Source organism: Pogoniulus pusillus, chromosome 15, assembly GCF_015220805.1.
Source record: "Pogoniulus pusillus isolate bPogPus1 chromosome 15, bPogPus1.pri, whole genome shotgun sequence".
NCBI classification, from domain to species: domain Eukaryota; kingdom Metazoa; phylum Chordata; class Aves; order Piciformes; family Lybiidae; genus Pogoniulus; species Pogoniulus pusillus.
In genome coordinates, this window is record NC_087278.1 from 24,298,684 (window position 1) to 24,309,512 (window position 10,829).

General features: G+C 51.0%; 1 protein-coding gene across 1 annotated transcript; it reads right to left on the bottom strand.

Annotated features, from left to right (window-relative positions):
- Positions 1-7,246: 7,246 nt before the first annotated feature.
- On the bottom strand, positions 7,247-10,208 carry LOC135182144 (trypsin I-P1-like). The gene is made up of 5 exons (XM_064156010.1): positions 10,169-10,208; positions 9,335-9,506; positions 8,675-8,928; positions 7,928-8,064; positions 7,247-7,486 (listed from the first exon to the last, which is right to left on the bottom strand). The coding sequence occupies exons 1-5, from the start codon at positions 10,206-10,208 to the stop codon at positions 7,337-7,339; spliced, it is 753 nt and encodes a 250-aa protein (XP_064012080.1). The 3' UTR covers positions 7,247-7,336.
- Between the last annotated feature and the right edge of the window lie 621 nt (positions 10,209-10,829).

Genomic DNA, 10,829 nt, shown 5'->3' on the forward strand with positions numbered 1-10,829 from the left:
GCAGTGAGCAGGAAGACAGGAGGAGCTTAGGGAAGAATAAACTGCATTGCACTCACGACTTGTAGCAGTGAGCAGCTGACAGGACCCACTGGCTGCTGATGAGAGAACCTCCACAGAAGTGGTAGCCAGAATTCAGGGACACCTGATAGGGAACAGCGTTCTCTGCACAGGTGTAGCCGCCCACGATCTTGTCATCATCATCATCACTGCCGCTGATGGGGAGGGCAACTGGGAGGCAAGAAGTGGCATATGTCAACACCTGGCACAAGGAATCTTGTGCCTCTCTGACCGACTGAAGCATCTCACTTGTAGCTTCTGCCTCCACAAAGACTCCCAGTAGCACTGGGTGCCTAATGGGTGCTCATTTGCTGCTCCCTAAAACAAGGCCATCAGAGCTACACAGGCGTCTCAGTATCTGCATCTAGAGCCGTGGCTGCTCCTCCCAGCGGGTGTCTGCACCAGGACCCTGGCTGCAGCAGTGCTCCGTAGAGCACCGAGTGTAAGGACAATACAGGTCTGCAGCTACAGTTCCTCGGCACACTCGCCCACACGTCAGAAACTTACAGCAGCCTCAGGTCTTTCGGGGCCTGGGCACTATCTTTGCATTTCATAGTCCCTAAGAGAGAGGCTGGATGGGGTCTGGAGCTATGGATATGTTTCTGCAGTCCTGAGTCAAAAACCGCTGTGAAGTCTGCGTTTCTTCTGCTCTTGTGACACAAGCAACTATCAACAGGCAGCGGCCAAAAGAAGTTTTATAGCACTCTGCCTGGAAACTTCTGGAAGCTGAAACTGAATTTCACTTTCCCACCACAGCCTACCTTGTGAATTTGCTCAGAAAAGACTTTCCCTATACACTGCAAAAGCAAAAGTGAGAAACACACTCACCAGCCACACCCACAAAGGCGAGCAACAGTATGTACTTCATGGTCCTGCCACAACCTCACACCTAGACTGGTGGACTGCTAGGGTGAGCTGCTAGAAATAGCTTTTTTGAGGTGGCCTTATCTCTCCTCCAAGGTTTTTCCAGGCAAAAAGTACACAGTGGAAAATGGGAAGATCCAAATGTGGGCAATTAGCAGGCACTGGAAGAAAGGACCAATGGCAGATCAGTTAATCATAAACCTTTCCTAGGAGAGAGAGCTCTTTTAGAATGAATTCAGAGGGCAGCCTTCCAGCTGAAAACTCACTAGGGCTTTGGAAGATGAGTGCTTGTTTGTCTACCTCATTCACAGTATCACAGTTTCATCAGGGTTGGAAGAGACCTCACAGATCATCAAGTCCAACCCTTTACTTCTTTCATGTGGCACCTGTTCAGAGCAGCCTCTACAGCCCTCTTGAGATTCCTCTGTGCTGGTGGTGTTCTTCTTAAGAGTGCAGATGTGTTTTGCTGGAAGCTCTAAGCTCTAAGTTGCAGGCAATGCACAGTAAGACACCACACATTTACTCTGAAAACTAAGCAAGCCAAGCCCCAAACTCCTCGGTGCTGTTCAGTTCATCTGAGCAAACTCCTTTTCTAGAGTGCAGTGTGTGTGTGTTTATGATACAGGACACAGTATTTTCCCAGATGAAAATGTTCAAAGATCAATTCACTGAGTATGAAAGAAAAGCTCCTCACTGCCTCCTAAGACAAATGGTTCAGCTGTGGCCATGTTCCCCGTAGCGCCTTGGATGCATTTCTCTCACTTATTCTCTATGGTAGTACCAGAACTGTAAGGGAAGAGCAGACTCCTTTGCATTCAAGTTGAAATTGGAACCCCTCCTCCCACCCTCTCCTCTCCCCACTTCTGCAGAAGAGTTTTCTACGTGAGAGAGCTGGCAGCTCCAAGGGTATAGGAGGGAGGAGGAAGGGTGAATGCAGGGCAGCTGTGTTAGATGTTATCAAAGGGCAAGCAGAGGCAGCTGCTGGCATTTTTAGAAATCCATGCCCCTAGCCCAGCAGATTCAGTCAGCTGTATCATCACTGGACCCAGATAGAGTGAATAAATTTGTTCAGGCTGATGCAAGATCATGGGAAAGGGAAACCTGGAAAAACTATGGGCTGGCTCAGAAAGCTGCCCAGGAGCATAAAGCAGGGCAGCTTCTCGGGCTAGTCTTTCTACATCTCACAGAGCTTGGCGATGCTCTCTTGCCAACACTGTCCTGCCTGGGAGCAGCTGTTATGTTCTACAAAGGTTCAGATCCTGCAGCTGTTCACAGCTGTGCAACCCTTCTGTCAAATCCTCTTGCCTTGTCCTCTCTGTCTGTGTTTCTCTCTCCCCAGTGGCCCATTGTTCTGCTTTCCCTGTATTTCCACCCATGTCAGAGACTGGAACTGTTGGTGTCTTAGAGAGACAAAGGAGGTAGGACCGAACCGGGGAGGGATGCATTGCTTGCTGTCTCTTCCTGTACAAGAATTAGAGGGTAGTAAACAAGTGTAGGGGCTCAGGCAATTCCTTCTTTTCCAGGAAAGCTGAGCCCCTTTCCACAGATATTGATGGACAAAAAGGGCCTTAAAAAATGAAGGGACATATTTGTGGAGGAAAAAATACATGGAGAGTTATAGGTTGAAAGACCCTTCTTCTGAATTCCCTCGCCCCAAGGAACCTTGCTACTATATCCCAGTGAGAGACCAGAGAACCCTCTTGACTCCCACCCATCTGCCAGGGCATTCCCCATCCCCTAGTTAGGGCTGCCGAAGTACTGCAAGAAAGTTTAGTGAGCTACCTGGTGTAATCCTTTCCTTTGCTGGTATATAGAGGAGATCCTGGGAGCAGCTCAGCTGCTTTTGAGCAGGATGAGAGGAGGTCAGATCAGGGCAGACCTGACAGAGATGTGTATTAGAGGGTGGCTTTATCTGATAGTGGCACTGTGCTGGTCCTCTTCAGGCTGAGATAGGAGGCCAGGATATGGCTGAACCTATGGGAACATTTGCCCTCATGGTTCCTAGCTCTGGAAGGGGCTTGCTTGGAAAGTAAAATACCTACCTTTACTAGGCAACATCTCTTCCCAGATGACTCCTCTTGTGTTCAACTTGGAGGGGATGAGGAGGGCTGATATGTAATTTCTGTATTGGAATTTGTTTGGATCCTTATGGGAATTTCACATATGCAAACTAGAACCCCAACTCTCTGGGACATGAACTGCTCAAGATCACAGACCTCCAGAAGGAGGCAACCCAGGAATTACCTAAAGCCAAATGCACAGACTGTCTCTCCCCAGACCTGTATTGGTGGAAAAGGGTGAGGGTAACAAAAGGAGCTCAACTGTCAGCTGTGCCTGCCCACCAGAGCAGGCATCCCAGACAAGCCATGGGATGGACCTCATGATCAATAGAGGACGGGGACAAGAAAGTCCCAGAGGAGTTTCAGAGGCATTGTTGGGACCTCTGCTCTTTCCTAGTGTCTGATCTGTCCCACTTGCTGCACTGCTGCCCTGGCTTGCTGACTTTTCTCTACCTTCAGTGCTGCTGAATAGCAGAGGAGAACAGGCAGTAGCCAGGGGAAGCATTCCCACTTGTTTCTCCTTCCCTGATGCTGTGCACACATCCAGCCACGGTGTTCAAGAGAAAGGGAAAAATGTTGCCAGCAGTACTCACCGTGTTGAAGACCTCTGTCGTTTGTTTCCTGGCTTCCTTCCATCCTTGCCACTCTCCCAGTAACAGATCCCTGTGCTCGTTGGCTTCCCCGGGTAGCCTGTGCTGAGTTTGTCCCTGTTCAGGAGGTCATGTAAACATCCTTCAGAGCAGCAATGCCTCAGGGCATGGTGTAGGGGATACTAGGCACCTGAATCTGGTGAGGCCAAGAGCAGAGCAGCAGAGACGTATCACTGGTAGAGCATGAATGACTGAAATGACACTGTACAGCTGCCTTCAAGACCCTAGTGCTCTCACCAGCTGCATTCCAGCACCACCCCACACATTTGAGACCCCTCAGCAGGCAGAACACTTGGGCTGGTTTGGTGTCTTTCCCTGCCCTGCCTCCCACCGATGTTAATTTCTGTGCATAGAGAAAAGACTCCTCACACAGCCAGGAGGAGAGGAGTGTGTGGTGTGTGTAAGAATGAGCCATGGTTGGGGGAGAGACCACAAATGCATGGGCAACTGCAAGGAACTCCTGTGTGTGCTTCATACCTCATTTTCCAGCTCTCAGGGTCTTCAGAGAGAGGCAGGCATCTTTCAGCACTACTCTGCCTTGCACACACTCCCACTCCCACGCACCCTCAGCACAGTTCTGCCCATGCAATCCCCTTCTCCTCTCCCTGCACCCCCAGCCCCATCCCTGCAGGGGTTTTGCTCTCCTGTGGCTGTGTGTGTCCTTGCCACACGTTCCCAGCCAGCCAATGCTTTTGCACAGTTCATGTCCTGCCCAGCCCCAGCATGTCTCCTCCTCACTTAGCACTTCCTCTTTTAGTATCTCTGGGCAACTACAACAGGTGGGGCCCTGGAAGGAGAGGGCTTCACCCCCATGCTTCCTTGCTGGTTCTTTGTGGCCATACTGGCCCCTGTAGGTAAGTCACCTCACCTCACCCCTGCATACCTACTTTGATTCCACTGCTGCTGTCCCACCTGTGTACTCAGTTGCTGCCAGTGCTCCTGTCCCCAGAACCTCCAGTGTTAAGGCTGGGCAATGAGTGAGGTGGGCAGGAGTCCCTGAATCTCCTGTGATGGCTGCCTGCTTTGCTTCTGGGCACAGCCTCCAGAAGATTGCTGCTTTGGACAGAAACTGCCCAGGAATACTTCCTGACCATTGCAGAGAGATTGCAAATGCACCTGCTGAGCTGAAGGACTGTGCCATCCCCTCTGCTGCTCCCTAGCCTCCTGTGCTCCCTCCTCTAGCACACAGCACCTAGCTCAGGTTTTTCCATTTTCCCCTCCTTCCCAATATTTCTCCTTTTCCATTCCAGCATTGCCTCTGGAGCAGTCCCCAGACACTGTGGTGCGACAAGGCCAGTCTGTGAATCTGAGCTGCTCCAAGAAGAGGTCCTCCAGCACAGCTATGTACTGGTACAGGATGCCTTTGGGGAAGGACTCCAGGCTGACTGCAGTGGCTTCTGCAATAGGAGCTAATAAAGCAAATGTTGAGGAGAATTTCCGAGGCCGTTTCAAGAGCAGTGAGATACAAGGAGACAGGATAGAGCTCTTGATAAACCATGCCTTTCTCAATGACTCTGGCACGTATTACTGTGCTGAGCATGAAACACAGTGGCTGAGCTGCTGAGGAAGCTGAGCACAAACCATCCCCTGCTTTTTCCTCATTGGAGCTGAATGAGGCAAGACAATCCCTTTCCACTCAGTACCTCCTCTACTTTCTAGTCTTCCCCTATCCTGCTGTCTTGCCTTCTCTCCTTGCCACCCATCTCTTTCTTTTCTTAACACATTTACGTAATATTCATCCAGGGGAACATCTTCCCTGCAAAGTCTATGACAGCTTTCAGCAGTCAGAATCTTGCTCTTTGTCAGGGGTTAACCTTTCCCTTGCTGCACATTGCAGGGCCCACAGCATGGCATAGACAGGCAGGAATGGCACTGGGGCTCTGATGCACAGAGTGAGGGGCACAAACTGGGAGCCTTACTTCCTGCCACCAGTGATTTGTCCCAGCCTTGGGCTGGTGACCAAGGCTGTGCCCCACGTAGAGAAGGAGGCAGGACTTCTTCTCCAGATCTGTCCATTCTCATCTTTCTGCTCCTGTGCAGAATTCTGCAGAAGGGAGAACAGCAAGCAGCTCTTGTCTTCTGCAAAAGGCAAGTCTGTAGCATCACATCTCATGGTGAACTTGCTGCATGGTGCAGTCTGCCTAGAGGCAGTCCCAGTACCGAGCCAAAGGCAGCCTTTTCTCCCCTTGAGATCTCCCTGAGGAGGAAAAGAAGAGCAGTTAGAGAAATCTCCCATGCTACAACCAGACCGCTGGATGACCGCCGGCAGCGCTCCCCATACCTGGGCAACATAAGAAGGGGCACTGGGATCAGCCAAGAAGACTCCACAGGGCTGCTTGCAGGGCTGGGAGTCTCGATGCGTGAGGGCGTCTGGAGAGGAGACAGCACAGACACAAACATGCACTTCTGAGCTCTTTTGCTCTTGCCCTCCTTTGGTGCCTCTCTGCCTGTCTGTGCTGTGCACGCACTCAGGCTGCTGTGCAGCCCCACCATGCTGCTGGCATAACACTTTGCCTCCTGCCTACGTGCACACATACATGGCAGGAAGTTGGCGGAGCAGCATGTGTGCACCTGATGCCTGCATGCAGATGCCAGTCCCCACTGTTCCCAGCCAGGCAGCTGCTCTCCTTCATTGCCCTGCCCACCTGTAAAGAGGCATCTCTTTCTCTCTCGACCTTTCCTCTTGGTGCATCATTCTGCCTGTGTTGTCACCACTGGGAGGTTGCTGGAAAGAGGTGGCTTCTGTCCATGGTTCTCCAGTGGGTCCTTATGGCCATCCTGGCCCCCGTGGGTAAGCAAGTTTCCCTTCCACTTGAACAGCTGCACTGGAGTTGTGGTAGCTGCCTCAGCTGCCTGCCCAATTGCTGGTCGTGTTCCATTTCCCAGTACTTCCAGGGGGAGGATGGGCAATGTACGAGGTCATCTTTTCCACCACCTCTTTACTCTGAACATTCTACAGAGCTACAAACCTGGGGCTTGGGTTTTTGGGGGTTTTTTTGACCTATCTGAATAGTTTGGTTGAGAGGACTGAAGTAATTTCTTTACCCAATACATTTTCTAGTGTATTTGAAGCTGCTTTGTGAAGTTTTATTTCTCCTGCATGTCTCTCTCAGAGAAATGGGATGCTGACTTATACCTTGCTGATATTCTCATGCCACCCTATCCCATGTCACGCTTCCAAGATGTGCTAGATGTGCTTTCACACTGCTTTCAACACGTGACACTCCTCACATCTCTTCCCTTCTCCTTACAGGCCAGGCACTCCTCCAATTGCCAGACACTGCTGTCCAAAACCACGCAGTGCCAACACAATCATTGGGCTGACTAAAAAGATGCAGACAACAGCCTCAACAGCAAAGGTACACGAGCAAAAAAAGCCCTATCATGAGGTTCAGTCATTCACCAAGAAGAGCTCTGGGGAAGGTTCCATGAGGAACTCTTCAGTCACACAGTTGTTGAGGTGGGCATGAGAGCAACGTTGATCACTCCTGTTGCTGCCTGCTGTTTTCTGCAGTAGGAGTGTGCTGCCGGCACGATGCAGCAGATTCTCTCAGCTGCTTACCACTCCCTATGGAGGCACCCAGAGAAACACTGCACAAAGAAGAGGTGTCTGAAAATATTTATTTTTTTATAATCTTTGCATGTCCTGTCCCAGAAGAGAAGAAAATGATGAGGAGAAAAGGGAGGTCACACAGGGGGAGTGTCTCAGTTGGCAGATATAGTCGATTCGATCCAGGAGACGTAATTGCAGACCTTGGTGTACACCCCAGGGTAGCCTTTCTTGGCACATCCAATACCCCAGGAAACAATGCCCTGGAGCTGCCCGTTGCAGACTACTGGACCACCAGAATCACCCTGTGCACAGGAAGAATGAGGACATTCAGCCAGTGGTGGCAGTGTAAGTGCTGAGCCAGTGGCGCCAGAAATGCGAGGGAGGGAGGGAGCTTCACTGAGCTTTTTTGACACGGAAGTTCTACGGGAAGTAATCTCTGACTGCCACTCTGTGCCTGATGCTACTGTGCCTCACTGGATCTGCAAGTGCACCCCAGTGAGCATAGTCTGCTTGTGAAGATTCAGGGCAGAGCTATTTGCTTCCTGAGCCAAGGGGCACTGACTCACTGGGTGGAAAACACCTAACCCCTCTCAAGAAGCAGCTCTCACCTGAAGTCTCCCCTATTGTTGAAAGTGTCCCAACATTCAGCTCGAGTGAGTTCAGTGGATTCTCGGATAGGATGGCTCCTCTACTAGCAAAGGCCAGGAGAGAAAGACATGGGAAGGGAGAGGCAGATGTTTTACCTGGCAGGAGTCTTTTCCTCCCTCCAGGAATCCCACGCAGATCATGTTGCTTGTGATTTCCCCAGGGTAGGCTTTGCTGCAGTCGCTTGCGGAGAGTACAGGAGCCTCCAGGCACTGCAAGTCATCTGGGTAGGAAACTACAAGAAACCATGGAGAGGTGGGTGATGACATCTCTGAGTTCGTTGCAAGAAGATCTTTCCTGGCAGACAAGCAATCACTCAACAACCAGTTTTAGCTCTCTTTGTTCCTGTGAAGTGGAATCACAGCATGGATTGCTTTTGTTTAGAGGGAACAGCTTCTCCCCATAGAACCCACGTCCTACACTGCAGCCATGTGACCTTTTCTGATGTCTGGAAAAACACTGATTGGCAAGCACAGAGCTAGGAGCTACTCTCGATCTTCTCCTTGGAGGACCAGCAGCTCTTCTGGTCTTAGTTAAACTGCTGGAGCTTGACACTGTGCAGCTGCTAGCAGCAGGCCACAGAAGCTGTGGCAGTGCGAGCATGCTGCTGAATGGAACGGGGATGACTCGAGTGGATCCCTGATTGTACCAGCAAAGCAGAGAAAGGGCTTTGCAGAAGCTTGCCTTTAAAGCAGCTAATTGATTACTGCCTACACAATCTGGTCACCCCAAAGATGCATTGCAGCACTTGTCTGTGCTTACTCTGTACTGCTTGGGCTTAACTGAGAGGCCTCAGGGTACCTCTCGGTCCCACACGGTGCTCTACATCCCCACAGCATACTCACCACCGTTGCTGAGTGTGTTGCCCCAGCCAGAGATGAGGCATGTGGTGCCAGCTTCCACGCAGGAAGTAGGCAGAGGAACTGTCTGGACAGCTCGGTTGAGCTTGGCTGCTGTGGCAAGCTTGATGAGCATGATGTCATTGTCCAGAGTGTAGGCACTGTAGCCGGAGTGGCGGATGACTTTAGCGGAGTTGATGAACTGCTGAGTCGATTCCGTGGCTGCCAGGTTATGTTTGCCGAGCTGCACTTGGATACGACTGCAGAAGAGGAGGAGTGGCACACACATTGCTGCTCCCGGCAGGGGATGGCAGTCTCCCTCTTACCACATGCACTCGCCTGCACCCCGGCCACATTCATCTCCCTGTTGCCCACGGACTGTGTTTTAGCAAGATTAATGCACGTTCTAAGGAATCCCAGCCCCTAAGCAGAGACTGCATTATCACACAGCCACTGCACAAAGCAGTCTGCGTGCACAGAAACACTTGCAGGCGTGGAAAACCCCTTGTGATGCCTCAGCCCAGCTTCCTGAATGCGCCACCCATCCCTTGCTTGTCTCCTGTCCCAGTGGACTCACATTGTTGGATCTCACCGCTCAGAATACCTGCTGGCAGTGAGCTGGAAGACAGGAGGAGCTTAGGGAAGAATAAACTGCATTGCACTCACGACTTGTAGCAGTGAGCAGCTGACAGGACCCACTGGCTGCTGATGAGAGAACCTCCACAGAAGTGGTAGCCAGAATTCAGGGACACCTGATAGGGAACAGCGTTCTCTGCACAGGTGTAGCCGCCCACGATCTTGTCATCATCATCATCACTGCCGCTGATGGGGAGGGCAACTGGGAGGCAAGAAGTGGCATATGTCAACACCTGGCACAAGGAATCTTGTGCCTCTCTGACCGACTGAAGCATCTCACTTGTAGCTTCTGCCTCCACAAAGACTCCCAGTAGCACTGGTGGGGAAGCCTATTGGGTGCTCATTTGCTGCTCCCTAAAACAAGGCCATCAGAGCTACACAGGCGTCTCAGGATCTGCAGCTAGAGCCCTGGCTGCTCCTCCCAGCGGGTGTCTGCACCAGGACCCTGGCTGCAGCAGTGCTCCGTAGAGCACCGAGTGTAAGGACAATACAGGTCTGCAGCTACAGTTCCTCGGCACACTCGCCCACACGTCAGAAACTTACAGCAGCCTCAGGTCTTTCGGGGCCTGGGCACTATCTTTGCGTTTCACAGTCCCTGAGAGAGAGGCTGGATGGGGTCTGGAGCTATGGATATGTTTCTGCAGTCCTGAGTCAAAAACCGCTGTGAAGTCTGCGTTTCTTCTGCTCTTGTGACACAAGCAACTATCAACAGGCAGCGGCCAAAAGAAGTTTTATAGCACTCTGCCTGGAAACTTCTGGAAGCTGAAACTGAATTTCACTTTCCCACCACAGCCTACCTTGTGAATTTGCTCAGAAAAGACTTTCCCTATACACTGCAAAAGCAAAAGTGAGAAACACACTCACCAGCCACACCCACAAAGGCGAGCAACAGTATGTACTTCATGGTCCTGCCACAACCTCACGTCCAGGCTGGTGGACTGCTAGGGTGAGCTGCTAGAAATACCTATTTTGAGGCGGCCTTATCTCTCCTCCAAGGTTTTTCCAGGCAAAAAGTACACAGTGGAAAATGGGAAGATCCAAATGTGGGCAATTAGCAGGCACTGGAAGAAAGGACCAATGGCAGATCAGTTAATCATAAACCTTTTCTAGGAGAGAGAGCTCTTTTAGAATGATTTCAGAGGGCAGCCTTCCAGCTGTAAACTCACTAGGGCTTTGGAAGATGAGTGCTTGTTTGTCTACCTCATTCTTGCACGCAGCACCTGTTGAGAGCAGCCTCCACACCCCTCTGAGATTCCTCTGTGCTGGTGGTGTTCTTCTTAAGAGTGCAGATGTGTTTTGCTGGAAGCTCTAAGCTCTAAGTTGCAGGCAATGCACAGTAAGACACCACACATTTACTCTGAAAACTAAGCAAGCCAAGCCCCAAACTCCTCGGTGCTGTTCAGTTCATCTGAGCAAACTCCTTTTCTAAAGTGCAGTGTGTGTGTGTTTATGATACAGGACACAGTATTTTCCCAGATGAAAATGTTCAAAGATCAATTCACTGAGTATGAAAGAAAAGCTCCTC

Bases quoted from the DNA above. Each gene is read 5' to 3' on its own strand.
- LOC135182144 (XM_064156010.1), bottom strand. From the start codon at position 10,208: ATGAAGTACATACTGTTGCTCGCCTTTGTGGGTGTGGCTG. The intron at 9,507-10,168 runs GTGAGTGTGTTT...CTTGCCTCCCAG, and splicing joins CGCCTTTGTGGGTGTGGCTG to TTGCCCTCCCCATCAGCGGC. The intron at 8,929-9,334 runs GTGAGTGCAATG...CCTCTTCTGCAG, and splicing joins GCTGCTCACTGCTACAAGTC to TCGTATCCAAGTGCAGCTCG.